Raw genomic sequence first — 15,349 nt, 5'->3', positions numbered from 1 at the left:
GAAACCAGAAAGCTCAGAGGAACAATGAACATTTTGTCTCTTTGTTGCAAACTCCACTACAATCAGGTTAAACAGGGAAATGCCTTCACTCTAAGGACAGCGTTCTTATTTCATACAGTGGACTCCTGGTTTCAACATCATGGAATATACCAGATGGAGACACCAATTTTGAATCTTGACAGATAGGCCATGAACCATGCAAGTAACCTTGATCATACTGCCACTGTGCCAATATCACAATATTGTAAATTGTCACTGTTGACACCTGTTGAAGCTCTGAGGTTAGGTGTGGGGTTTTTTTGTTGTTTGTTTTTTTTTAAGGCTAGGAAGAGAAGGAGATTTAGTTAATAATAATAATAATAATAATGAAGTTGCTCAAAAACTTCACCAAAGCAACAAGTTACCATTATCACATAGATGAAATTTACCTTTCTTGGCTTAAATTAACCAGATGAATTTTAAAGCACAGATAATACAAACTCTGTTTGCATTGGATTATATGAGCAAAAGATCTAAACAATAACTAAGCATTTACAAGTGACTAACTGCATAAAGCAATGCAGAGCAGATTACTCATGAACAGCAGCATGCGGATTTTTTAATTTAGCTGACTTCATTTAATAGAACAAGGAGTGGGAATCAGCAGCCTTCAGAGGCCAAGAACAAGTTTGGATTACCTTCATTCCCTCTCAACAGCTACAACAGAAGAGTCCTGAGTGAAGCTCATGAAGTCCTCCCCCTCCACAATGTAATAAATTAATGCAAAATGTAGAAAAAGGAAGTCCAAACAATGCCCTTCCCAGCTTTCAAATAAAAACCAAACAACTTCAAAAGCAGTTTCTTACACAGCATGGTCAGGCAGCAAACAGTAGGACCAAACACTGTGTCAGACGTTATTTCCTATCTCATATTAACAACTACATTTTGTAGAATACTTCTATGTGGGATGCTCCTAGAATTTATTATTGTTATTCACAATGTAATCATACTTTAAGAACGCCTTAACCTATCTGGATCCCTTTTACAAGAATTTAGCAGATTTTGTAATTCTTCACCCATCAGAAGTGACAATCACCGTTCATTTCCTCCATTGCTACTACCACACTGCAGATCCCTGTGCCTCAGAGCAGAGGTACAAGTTGCAAAAGCAGCTGAAGGAAAACAAGGAGTCATCACTAGCCTTGCCTGCGAGGATATTTCCTCTCTTGTTAATGGCATAATGGGACAAAACATGAAAGGGCTTGTCTGATAAGCCGAGAGTTAGGCTCTGAAAATAGTCGCTGGCTTGGCGAAGGCGGATGTTGATGAGAAACTGAGTAATTTAAATATAGAGGAGGATTATACTGCACTTTGAAAGGTAAATCTGTGTTTGATACAAGGGAAAATGGTGACTTAATGAAGTGGGATTGCAAGGACAAAATGACAGACCAGGAAGACATATTTGGGACTAAAAACAAAACAAAACATCTGAAATAATTTAAAAATGTGTTTGTCTGCCATCTCAAAACACTTAATAGTTCTTGAAATTTTTCCTATTTTAAGAAAAACTACATTTGATGTTTAGAAATCTAGTGCAATCTTTTCCTTTAAACATCTTTTGAATACTAAAGCTTTTAAATTTTTTATTATTTTACAAAACAAATAAAACAAAGTCATAGTCAAAAGATAACCGAACGTTACTCTTGCCAAAAATGAACAGCAAAAAAGCCCTCAGAAGAAAACAGATCTGATTAGTAATGTATCAGAAGAGCCTCCTGTGAGGCTCCTCCTGTGAGGCTCCTCCTGTGAGATTTTAATAATCATCATTAATAACTTTTCCCAGATGAAAATCTCTTTAGTTTGCTTTATTCTCATCCGACTGCTATAGGATAATGGTTCAGTTCATATTACGTTCCTTTACTAGAGAAATAACCAACAAGTCTGAACTTCTGGACTTGCTCTGGTAATGCTTCAACACACAAATGTCGCACGAGGAGCTCTATGCATCTAATATCTTCAGGAGTGTTAAAGTTAGTAATGCTGTGTGCAAAGCAGTTGTTACCCACCTCTATGGACCAGCCAGTCAATTTGAAAGCTGGGGTTTTTTTGCCCCAAAAGTACAATTAAGAAATTTTCTCTTCCATCAACAATTTATGTGTACGCTCAGAACCATCCCTTCTGAGTGAAAGAATATGTTTTTAATGTTGTTACTTTTAGCTTTTGTTACGAGTTATTCCTTTAAAAATGAAGTAAAGATCCAACAATGGTTATGTTATTTGGAATTGTTCAAGTAAGACTGAATCGAGCAGAAGTTGGTGGGATTGCTTGATCAAGAGCTTACTGAGTATACTGCAGCAAGGAGAAAATACACTACAGAATTAGGGTTTGGTGGTGAGATGCCCCAGCAAAATCAAAATGCTTTGGAAATCTGGACTTTGGCTGCTAAATTTGTTATTAAGGCTGAGGTTCAGCATAAAATATTTAATGTTATTAGTGCAGGGACAGCATGTTCCCAAATCCAACTACCAGTTTAAAAGGGGATTTTCTACATCCGATTTTTGCATTAAAAAAAAGGTTTATGATTCCAAAGGTAATACATAAAAACCCCTAAAAACCTCTACAAAGCACACACAGAGGTACAGCAGAGGTCACTTTAGCAAGCCAATTATAACAAATTGAGTTCATGTTACACAACATTGACCAGCTAGAACTGAAAACATACTTCTATATAACTCCATTAGCAGAAGTATTTTTTGAGTTACAGTATTTCCAGATGTAATTTGGGATTTAATTTTAAGGTACCGTTCTATCAACCAAGATCTCGTCTACTGCCTGAATTCAATGCACGCACACTCCATCTTCACCTGAGACAGAGGCATAGCACACTCAGGCTGACCGGCTTATCCAGAGGTCTGGGGCAAATCCTAAATGAGCCCAGTTCCCTTGCAGCTACCACCACTACTCTGTGCCAGTTAGATGTTCTATCATACTGAAGCTGTTCTCACACATCAGGCCAACCTAAAAAGAAAGAATTTGAACATTCTCTATATTGGATTAACAAAGGGAAAGTTTCATTTCCTTCTTTGCTTCCAAGACTGTAACGACTCTAGCGAGTTTTATCTTTGCAAACCAGTGGAAGCAACACGTGTGTGACCAATATTATAATGGTAAAATGATGACTACGGTAACTGACAGTCCTTACCGCTGGTGATGACTTCCCAGAAGCAAAGCACCCAATCTGAATTTGCTGGCATTGCAATTACTTTTTTCAGCTAAGTGTATTTGATGGAACCCAATGAATACAGTACCATTTCTTATCATAACTACAGAAACTAAATTTAAGAGCTAAATCTCTCCACTTTTATCATTATGAAATAGCAGTGCTCTTTTGTTGAACGTTATACATTAGAAAAATTGTTTCTTCTGTTACCATAACGACACTGAGCGTCTGATTAACAGCACTACTTACTGTGATAATAATTTCCATAACATTTTAGTTTCAAGGGACTTTGGAATTTGCCGTTTCCTTCCACAGGCTCTACATTTCCTTCTCAGGTAACTAGAATTTCTGCTTACATCTCATATCCTAGGTCAAATACAGTCAGATATTTGCTGTCCTCTAAATTGTCTCCTCATAATAAAATCTTGTAAAAATACTAATAAAAAAACTGAAAAGAATCTATAAAGTCAGCATTTAATATGATAATGAACTGATGATTTCTATGGAGATCCAAAATGGTTAACAGAAATTCTCACTTTAATAAGCCTCACAGAATACACTGACTGTCCTGTGTAATTAGGTTAGAATCTTTTCTCTCAAATTTAAAAACTATGAACTTTATGTTGTAGGGTCCAATATATTTTGGCCTTAACTCTGCAGAGTGATTTCTAAGATTACAAATTGCAGCAATGGAATATGAACACTGTTATGCAGCAGCCATATTATCATGAGATTTAAGGGGAAGCTATTCATTAAACTGATTATGTATAGTGGCAAATGAAAAGACACCTCATATTCTTTTTGTATTCCTATTCCTTATCACTATTGTTCAACTCCTGTAGCACTGTAAATGTTAAATTTTCACCAGTTGGTTCTCTACAGGGGTTATTAGAATTTAAAAAAATAAACCAGCTTTCTACAAATTTGCAAAAATATGCAGTTTGTCAAATGATAACTACATATGTGTATTGTTAATACATTATTCAGTACAAGGCATTCCTTTAGACTTCAGGATATTTACTCACAACCCTTTATATACCTATAGCAAGTCAGAGTACTTAAAAGTCTAGAAATCACATTCATAACTGCTCACAAGAAAGATTTAAAAAAACACTTTTTTTTCAATTAAAACAGTCATTAGTTCAGGCTATTAACTCATCCAGAGTCCATTCTCTTAGTTTCCAGACCAGGGTGAGCAAGATGGGACAGGGGGGACACCTGCACCCACACACACTTTTGGGAGGCTTTTTTCATGGCCACTGCCTGGGCCACCTCCCACCTATGCTGTCTGGATTCACTATGAAGCTACCATCTCCTCCTCCCTTTCCTGGTATTTCTAATGGCAAGGCTTCTCCTGTTACACAGCTTCTCAACACTCACCTTGTTCCTCAATCATGGTGTACCACGTGTGTGGGGTCACCATTTAGTGAAAATATTTTTATTAATGAATTTTATTCTGGTTTAATGCATGGGAAATGTTCACTGCTGAACATATCGCATTCATATATTATCAGAGAAGTTGAGATTAACGTGATGCCTGATTTTAGAAGAACAATATGTTCAAGGTGCAAAGCTAAGGCTACAGTCAACCACGTTACTGCAGTTCCTGTCTGCTTAACTTCCAAAGCTTTACTAAAAGCTATTGCAGGACTTTTTGTTCTTTCTTTCCTTCAAAATAAATTAACCTGCAGATTGTCTACAACAAAGAATATAGCCAATAACGAGGGAATGCTCAGTTACAGCATCTGCTGAGTGCATACAATTTCTCTGTCACTTACATGCTTTTTCCAAAAAGCAATCCGTTTAGCTTCTCTGGGAACGCTCTCACAGCACTGCTGCCAGACACAATGGCTCTCAGGAAGGCTCAGTTGTGTTTTGCCCACACTGTGATGATCCAGAGCAGTGCAGCTCCTTCATGTGCTTCACCGTTCCTCTGAGCGTATCATTTACAAGCTCACCCATCAGACTACTTTCAAGTGGCAGTAAGCATGTTACTACATATTTCTTACAACACAATCTCCACCTTATAATTAAACTCCTTTCTCTGCTTGCCTTGCCCAGAGAAATATTTTTGTAATAAGCAGGTGTTTATCTTAGGGAGCAAGGTGTGCAAATCCTCATTTGTACAAATACTTTTTTCTCAAACACTCTTGACAAATTGGCTTTCCTAACTATTAATTATGAATCTTATTTAATACACGAAAATTAGGCTGAACTGGAAAACATGCATTTTTTTTTTCCAAGGCAGAACTTCTTCATAAATTTTGTTTTAATCTTTCACTGCTTGCTTCTCCTGAGGATGATGTGGTGAATTTCATCTCTAAACACCTACAGCTTGGTTGTTTGATTATTTAAGTAATCCATAATATTGTAGATGAAAAAAAATGCTTCTTCCAATCAGTGTCCATCTTTCACTGTGACAAGTGCCCTAAATATTTATCTCTGTTCTAACAATGGGAAATTATCTTTTTCCCCTAAGCTTGTGTTACATGTTCTCCAGGACAACACAGCTTTATACATTCTACCAGCCTTAATCTACATTAGAGCTGCTTTTGGTAGTATGTCTTGGGTCTACATCTGCACATTCCAAAGCACTTTTCATGGGGTGTTAGGCATTTTCAACAGCTCACTGGGGCATTTGAATTCAAGATGGAAACATTAAGCAATCACCTGACAATTATTCTGGCAGCAAAAAGTGATCGCTTAAATTACCTATGGGTACCTCTGAAAACTTTAATGATCCTGGCACTTTGCCTAGAAACTTCAGCAACTAAATATCTTCATCTGGATCTCATTCATGAGCAATCCTTTCCCGATCCTCCATGCATCTTGAAAGTGCTGAATCTAATATTTTAAAACAGAGCTCTGGGGAGAGGCTGTAGGAGGGCGTGCAAGACAATAAATTTAGAATCACAAGTCTGCCCTAGAATTCTAGACAAAGACAATAAAGTCACTCTGACTTAAATCAACGTAGTAACATTGTACCAAAGCTTTGATAGCTCAGCAGCTAAATAAAAATCTGTGACCAGCACATAAATAGCCAAGTAGTGAATACTGCATCTGCAGACTCTGAGGAGCTGTGAATTGTTACCTAAGATGTTTTGAAGATGTTTTCTCATTTTCTATGGCATAAGGAAAAAAAAAACCTCAGTAATGACATACAACATCAGTTCTTTAAACCCTCGTTTTGCATTACATGTAAAATTCTTCCTATATTAAGGAGTAAAGAGTCACAAGAAGTCCTCGTGGTCCTTTACAGGGACATTCCTGTCTTTTACGACAGGTCATCTTATTTACTAATTATTCCTCTATTCAAATTAGGGCAATATTATAACACATTCCTTATTTGTTCTATTTAAAATTTCCCTTTGTCCTCGAAGAATAGGTTAGATTTAGGTTTTAACTGGTTTTCATGCCCTCATGAGACTTAAAAAGGGGGCCACAAATCAGCCTAGATATGTTCCTACTCTTGCAAAAAGGGTCAGCTGATTTGACAATTGGTTTGCTTCTCATAGTGCACAAGAAACCAGTCTTTCTCAAATTACTCGTGTAACTTCTTCCCACACAAAGGTATATTTAAAATCAACACAAACGCTTAATAAAGAACAAAGTACTACAGATAATTTAACAGCTGAGACCTGTTTTGCAATATAACACAGTTGGCACACATCTTTTAGTAAAAACTATCTCTTCACTTGCAAAAAATAAGACTAAAGTATTTTTTCTTCTGTTATGACTAAACATACTCAAAAATCAGGCCATTTATTTCGGTGAGCAGATCATTATATATAGCTGAGAACTATGTGGGTGAATGGGAAGGAACGAACAATGCATCCAGCCTTTTTTTATCCCCCGCCCCCAAAAAGGCTCTATTCAGCAGCTGGAGTGTACTGCAACCCCTCACTGACCTTGGTACAGATTTTCTGGCTCTGTTCTCCCCTGCACAGCAAAAACCCAGACCTGAAGCTGAAACCTTCCAGTAGCTGCCTCTGTATGGCTATTTGCAGGGAGTACAAAGTTAGGTCATACAGAACTCATTATTTTATCTCTTCCTTGTAATTTTAGGTCACACTGATTCAACTTCAGCCTTATAAAAGGTCTTTTTTTTCCTCTTTCCATTTTGCTAGAATTTTATTTTCTTTGTCTAGTTCTTTCTACCTGGAATCCTACTTCCAGCATACAAAAAAGGTATACAAAGCTTGTTACCTAACTTCAAACCACACCAGGAGGACAACACTATTTAACAGGACGATACTACTTATCAGGACAATATGCACTGACTTCTTCAAAAAACTAACAAAGAAGTATTTATGCCAAGGACTTTGAATGCATCAAAAGTATTTGGAGTTCTAGTCTCTGTGATATTCTTTCAACAGAAATTCAGAAAGAAACCATATGCTAAACATCTTTCTATTGAATTCAAACGAAATACAGGAAGCTTAAGTTTCCTGTTTGCAGTGGTTGCAAATCACTATATGTTTTTTTAATCCTCTTTTAGAATTTTTTTTTAATAAAGAAAACCTGGAAATTTTTTTTTTTGCTTAAGCATGTCACAAATAGAAGCATGCATGGACTAAAATAGAGGCATTATTAGTAATGCAGCAAAATCCTAACTTTCATGAGTCAGTGTGTATATAAACCTATACTGATCACAAGTCAAATACTGTTTTATGATCTCTGGACAGATTAACCAAAAAAATGTCAATTCTAGTATTAACTGCACTAGGGCTCCAGAAGCAACAACAAATCAAAAGCTTTCAAAGATTTCTTAAACTTTTTTCTTTTCCAAAAATGTTAAGTCTACAGTTTGCTCCTAATGATGCTTATCTGGGATTACAAAGCCCAGAACAGAAGAAACCATTGTGATAAAAATGATCCCAACTAACCATTTACCTGAAAGGATCAAGCAAATCTTCCAAGTAACATAACATACAGTTTGTTACCATGTGAAATTAGATTTAACTTAAAAGAAAAGTAAGGAAGTATCTACCTGATACAATACCTCAGTCTCTGGGAATGGGTAATTAGTACTCAGCAATATTGACAAACTTATAATAACCAGAAGTTAAAATATTTCCTGAGAGATGTGTTGTTCTATTCTTAAAATAGGTATTTTCAAAAACTCGAGAGATGGGGAGCTTTCTCTAACAGAAGATACCATTTCAGTGACTGAGTAACAGGAAAAATAAAGTATTTTTTCTCTTTTGTACTACCTAGGACAGAAAGAAGACAGCAGCCAGTAGGGTTACCTTACATGTGAAAAGGTAATTTTAGAAGAGTTTGTTCTAGGGTTTACATTGAGTTCCCTACTTGCATCTATAATATATGGGTTACCTGGTTAAGTTCTGTTGCCTTTGATGGGAAGAAGATAACCACAAAGACCAATTATCATCTAAGGATAATTCCCCCAAATTCAGAAGGGAAGAGAGATCTATTTCCATAGCTGCAGCTAGGGTATTTTTGAAAGTCCATTCAAAGTAGATTATATGCATTGTAACACATGCAGAGCAACTTACAGAGTCTTCAGTGCTGCTCTTGCCATCAGAGACACATAAAGGGATGGCACAGGAGTACTGACTGGTTTTTTTTCCTTGACTATCTGAACTTTGCTATTTTCTGGTATTTGAGAATGCCTTTAATCTCACCACATGGCTGAAAAGCCATTAATCACTTAATATACTGAAGGATAAGAGTCTAGTAGTTTACCAGTATTTTCAGCTAGCCTTCCATATTTTTGATAAGCTGTGAGTGGCTGAGCCATAGAGGCTAAACATGCCTCTTGTCAGCACTGCTACACATGAACTGCTGCTGAGCCCGCTTCGGCGGCTAAGAGGCTCTGTGCTATAAAATGAACACTATACAACTAGATATATGCAAATAGGATACAAGCAACATAGTCCATACTGAATGATGCTATTAACGCCAAACTGGAAGTTAGCATAGGAGAATAAATCCATTTAGAATCTTCATTACAATTTTCTCTCATTCTAGCCTCCAAAGATACACCTTGTGTTGCATCAGATAACAGAGACACCATTAGGCAGACAAGACTCTTGTTGATCTGCACGGTAGTAAAATACAAACTTAAGTTGTGAAAAATTGGTAAATCAGTTTGTTAAAATAAATATTCAAGATACTTTACCCATTTTCATAGCTTTCTGAAATATTCATTGCGTTTTCATCTTGTAATTTTTCCGTAAGAGTCTCTCCACTGTTAGGCATGCTGACAAACCCTCTAACGCCGGTCACAAGTATGCTAAAGAACTGTGCAGGTCAGACATAAATAAGCTACTTGGACAACTGAAGAAACCAACACTAACTGGTTATTTGTTAAAAAAACCAACACGTAATACAAGAGGAGGAGTCTACAGCTACAAAAGCTATTTCTTTCTGAGTTTAACATGCTTGAAATGTCGCAGTGCCTGTGAGCTGCTTACTGTTAAACTTTCCTTTTAATTCAGTTTTCTTTAATTATCCATGAGAAGAATTTTAATGAGTCTACAATGCTTTAAGATGCAAATCTTTTCTTTTGCCAAGATTTCCAACAAATTCGTTCACAGAAGTTGAAGCAATTCTAATTTTATTAACTCTAGTTTCAACACAGAACATTCAATGAAGCTATTTCCTTAAAGAAAACGCAGATTAATTACACTAAGAAATGCCTTCAAGTCAATTATACCTATGAAACCCAGAACTGCAACAGCCAGGCACCTCTTCCAGAATCACAGCTACACCAGCACTTCATCGACTTCACCAAACCGGGCCTATCATATACTGCAGAAGTTTCTACATACAACTAAACAAGTTACTTCCCAGGACGTAAGAAAGTCTAGTTTAGTTATTTAGGCTACTTCTATACTAGTAAACAAAAAAGATCCAGGGAACGGCTCAAGCCACCCACTGTGAGCACCTTCCCTGGGATGGTCTTGATCTGTGCAAACTGGCATTTCCCTAAGCCACAGGATAACCCAGGCCAGGGGCTGTTACTGGGAGACGATGTTAATGACTCCCTGTCTGGAAGAAGAGAGACAGATGCAAGCCATGCTGTGCCATTTGCTTCCAGAGCCAGCGAACACGACCTAAAATGTTTATTTAGTGGTACAAAGACAGCCATAGTGATTAATGTAAGACTAGTAAACATCTAGCTTTATAGAAAGATGTGAACTTTATTCCAGAGTATCTTCCACCACATCCAAATGCCTAATTGTAGATAACACAATCTGAAACAAAAGGAAAAGAAAGAAAACTTTGCAGTGGGATTCTAAGGGGTCTGTTCTCACACCAGAAACTTACTTTGAACCTATCTGAACACAGACAAGGGACATTTCAATGATAAAAATGTGTCACCTTACACAGCAAAAATTCATTTTTGACAGGATTTATTTCGTTGCTTCATTTTGGGATAATTCTCCAATTTCCCATTTTGTTCCGATGATTCTTTGCAGAAAGCCACTAGGTATCTTCCATGGGCTTGCAACCAATTTTCCAGAAATATCATAAAGAAAAAACAGGACTAAACTCTGTTGCAAGAAATCTCGTTTTTTTCTTCTTCTGGTCATCTAAAATGTTTTACATACTATGTTATATGAAGGAATCCAATCAGATGACCACTAATTACCTTGCTTCGGTTGCATCTTGGGTGTTGAGTGGCTAGGTAACAGGCTGGTCACAAGGAAGGAAAATGGTTGTTAATTATCTAAAACTGGTACTTTCAGCAAATAAACAGCAAACATCAAATATACATCTCTTCTAGACATACTGTGTTTAGAAAAGATTTTTGTTTTTCATATAACCTTCCTTAAACTAACTTATGGTTAGAAAATTATTTTGATGCAATCAAGGATTCTCCAATGCTAAATCACTCCCTCAGTACAAAAGTGGCTGCAAGGCAGGCAGGCTGTGAAGCAAGTGGAATTTATCATAGGGGACTGGTCGAGAGAGTTGCTTTTGGACTGCGTATTGTTGGACTGTAACAGAAAACTCAAATGATTGTGCTAAACTCTAAATTTCCTGAAATTGTCAGCCACAGTCCCGTCATTTTAACAATAGGCTTATGAACGTCATGCTGTAAGAAATATTTCCACACAGAATTTGCCTTTGTCGTTCTGGTACAACACTTCTGGGTACTCTTCAAATTTCAAGTAATAAATCATAACAAATGAGACTAGCAACTTATGTAGAGTTCAGTAAGGAATGTTCTTCACCTTCAAATGATTTTTACATGCTGCAGTTTACATGATGCTATGGTCCTTTTCTTTTATGCCTATATCTACCTGCATGCACCTTGCACAAGACTGCACTAGACTCGGACTGAGTTTCTTCAGTGGGATGGGCTGCTTTTTCCAGCTACAGGTTAAGATTTCTGGGCATTGACAGGCTCACAAAGCTATGAAGGAAATAATGAGGCAAACAAAGCTCATGTACTGTTCACCTCCTTTGCCCTACAATTATGATTGCTATCTTTCAGGAATCAGTGACTGATGTTTAGAGTTGAAGACACTGCCACTACAAACTAGCACTGTCACAAGATCCCAAACAGAAATATTACAGAGGCTAAAACAAAGCCATGTTGTTACTAAAGTCAGCAACCAACAGAAGTGCAATGCACAGATCAGCCTCAGCGTGGGTGTAAGACCCATGTCTGGGACAGGATGCTTCAGGTTTAATTCACAACGCCACTACGGCAACGTGAAACTGCCCATAGCTGTGTACTCCCTCATTTCTTTACTTGTAAGGCAAGAGCGTTTGCTTTGCCATAAAACTTGTGTTCATTTAAAATGAACAGAGGAGTATACTAATTCTGGATGCTCCTTGCTCTTCATCCCAGTTAGTTTAAGCAGGTTATTCATTCACGTAACAAAACAACTCTGTGCAAATGGCACTTTTTTTTTTTAAATCATGTAACTTGTAACAAACATCTTGGTGTAAAACAATGCTTTTTGGTACAAGCATCATGTTAAACTGATACTCCTATTGTTATTCTGGACTTCTAGCACTGAGTCTAAAAACAATAAAAACCCACCCCACAACAATAACCACCAAAGCATCTAACACCTTCTCAGTTTCTATTTCAAAGACTTTGTTACATTTATTTACAAAAATGGCACTACTTCTACTCTTTTTTCATTATTTCAAATCAGTCCTCTTAAAGCCTGGCTACTAATTGCACCCCACTGTCTGCTATGTTCCTCGATGGCCGTTACCTGCATTTACTGTGATTATATACAGCTTCCACACAAAATACATTCATGCATCTTTTTTTCTCCAGTTTCTCATAGAATTAAAGATTGAATTTTGGCCTCTAAAACATTTTAGCTAAAGTAAAAACATAATCAACTCCACAGTTATTCTTAAACAAGAGCAGGTTTCAGGGTTTAAGCAAAATTGTAAGTCCAAACATGTCTTCAAACATTACTGTTTTACATGTTTCCATTAAGTCTTAATAAACAAATGTGTCTCAAAGCATGCCTTAAAGATCAACAAATTTACGCTAGCTTGGGCCAAGGAGAAGATGCTGAGGGCAGATTCCATAATGAAAAGCCCCAGGCAAGCTACACCTTTTTAAACTCACACACATTTTTTTATACTAATTCATTTCTAATGAAGGAGTTCAGATTAGAAACAGGACAACTTTTACCCCAAGCTGCGTCTCCCCATACTTGCAGAACTGAAGAGAATGTATCCATACTCAAATCAGCATCTCTAGGCAAAACCTACAAGACATCATGTACATTTGTCAGGTGAAGCACAGTTTATTCCATGAAACACTTTCCTATCCACAAGCATAACCAGCTGCATGTATTAATATTTCACGAAATTTCCAGTAGCAATCTCTCTATAAAAACAGTTTCTCTCATTGACCATGCCATAGCAACAGGAATTTCATTTTGCTTTTCTGAACAATGCATTCTGCTTTCTAGGGAATTGTCCCACAACAATATAGAGAAAAACACAGATTAGTTTGTGCAAAGCTTCTGGAGTCTGAGTGCCAATAACAAAAGCATCTTAGATTTGCCTGTAACTACCAGTTTGTGCTAATTAAGGAAGAGAATCGTAAGGAAAAAAGTAAGTAGCTGCCAATGCACAACTGGAGAAAAAGGCAGCTGCTTCTGAGCGACTGGAGAGAGGCAGAACATCCTGTCAGGTCAAAACAACAGTTGGTGTGATGACTGGCACATCTAGAAACAGTTTTGCTGCTTCTTTCTGAGGAAAAGATTGTTTTAGACTCAAAGTACGTAGCTTGCATTTTGACATTTACCTATAGGTGTTCATTTATACTGTCATATTTACAGTCAAATTTTCTACAGGCCCAAACCATTTAGAGATGCCCAGCCTTTAACCAATCAAAATCACCTTCCAGAGGGACTACTGAAGCTTTTAATGCAAATTTAGTGTGATTGAAAACAGACACAAGTTTCAAGCCCTCAGATTCCTGATTTTTTTTTGTTTGTTTGTGATGGAAGTTATTCTTGGAACTTCTCTACAAAAATCAAGGGTGCTGCAAGAAACTGCAGTTGCAATTCAGCAGATTGTACTCCTACCTGTGTCTCCAGGATGCTGCTTCCAATAACGGCTTCACATTTTAGAAGGCATGATTAATGGGAGATGGTAATATGGTCAGATAAAAGAAGGAAATGCAAACAAGGAGATTCAAGGAGTATTTCATATAGCAGAGACTAAAAGATAAATGCGTAATTCTTGCAGCATATAAAGATGCAGTATGCTCCCAAGGCCAGGTGGCAGGCAGTGTTTTGACTCTTGTTTTGTGCTAACAGTGGGAATACCTATTTCAGAAACAAAGGTAGAGTCCTCTGGTGGGCTCCACTCCCAGTCCAGTCCTGCCTGCTTGCAAAGAATGGAAATTCTCTGTTTGTTTTCCTTTCTACACCTACGTGCAAATTTGATACTCTGCAAGTAAAAAGTGACAAGGTGATTCATAATATTACATGCAGCAGGAGGGAAAGGAAGGGAAAGAACAGTAAAAGAGATCAGCTGGTCACCAGAGAAACTGGTTAGGAGCAACCACAGACTTAAGGAGGTAAGGTGTGTAGCAAAATAAACAGAACTGAGCATATACACACTCTGTCACCAGGTTGGTTGAGTAAAGGAACCACCACTGTAATTGCTAAGAAATACATCTGCATGTCTAAAGGCTGTATTACATTTATGACTAATTATGACAAATTAGATGAGTAAAATCAGCTGCTGAGGATTCCCACTCTGTTCCATAAATACAGTATTGATAAACAGGAAATGTTTCGCTTCAGACAGCTACAGAAGTACTGTATTCCCCTCAGGTATCGGGATAACTGCAGGTCTCAGACCAGAGCAATGCAGATGGAGATGATGATGTGAAGAATACCAATGGACTGAATCTCTGCTATTTTTCTAATCCAAAACACCAGCCCTTACTACTTTTCCCACTAATTCTTTAAATAAACAAGAAGTTTGGTTGTACCAACTGCAACCAAAGATGGAGAAGACAAACACTTACTATTAAAGTAAACATAACCCAATAGCTCCCTCTAATAAAATGAGAGGAAAGTAAATAAAGCAGGAGGCTCAGTCCTCTTAAGCAAAGATCCATACCAGCGAAGCTTTTGGTGTTTACTACTACTAACAACTGTTACTAGTAAGAAACCACCCACGAGTCTGAGCTCATATTATATTTACCAATATCTACATATAACTACATGAGGGTTTCTACTCACAGAAATTATACACTGTCTCTTTACAACATACTACAAATTATCTTTGAATTTAAATTCTCAGTGAAATTCATTATGTGCTTTGAAAGCCTCTCATCTACTGCAGCACTCGGCTACTGCAAAGCTATTAACAGATTTATAATTTCTTCTTAAACAGGAATATTATCTTCAGGACTATAGGATTATAGCTAATTTATCTTTAAGGTGAAGACCATTACTAGAATAAACTGTTTTCTTCCCTTAAAAAGGGATAGATAGTTCTCAGCCTACAAGTTTACAGAGTAACTTACTATAGTTATGTTAGAAAATAATCTGTATTTACTTGTCAATATAATTTCACAATTGCAAAACACAGATTTACATGTTCAGCTGCTGATAATTATGCTTAGAGGAAAAACTAGTTACCAACACTGATTTCTTTCTTGTGGTTTTGAATCGTTCC

The 15,349-nt window shown here is 37.1% G+C and overlaps 1 protein-coding gene across 1 annotated transcript in view; it reads right to left on the bottom strand.

Annotated features, from left to right (window-relative positions):
* The window catches only part of ACSBG1 (acyl-CoA synthetase bubblegum family member 1), a 35,099-nt gene extending 25,678 nt beyond the window's left edge, over positions 1–9,421 (bottom strand). The window contains exon 1 of the mRNA XM_068410710.1: positions 9,342–9,421. Coding sequence (XP_068266811.1) covers positions 9,342–9,421 — 80 coding nt within the window. The remainder of the gene's footprint in view (positions 1–9,341) is intronic.
* Positions 9,422–15,349: the final 5,928 nt, after the last annotated feature.

The sequence above is a fragment of the Nyctibius grandis genome, chromosome 11 (genome assembly GCF_013368605.1).
Source record: "Nyctibius grandis isolate bNycGra1 chromosome 11, bNycGra1.pri, whole genome shotgun sequence".
In the NCBI taxonomy this organism is placed as follows: domain Eukaryota; kingdom Metazoa; phylum Chordata; class Aves; order Nyctibiiformes; family Nyctibiidae; genus Nyctibius; species Nyctibius grandis.
Note: the sequence above shows the minus strand (reverse complement) of the source record. Positions and strands in the feature narration are given on the sequence as shown.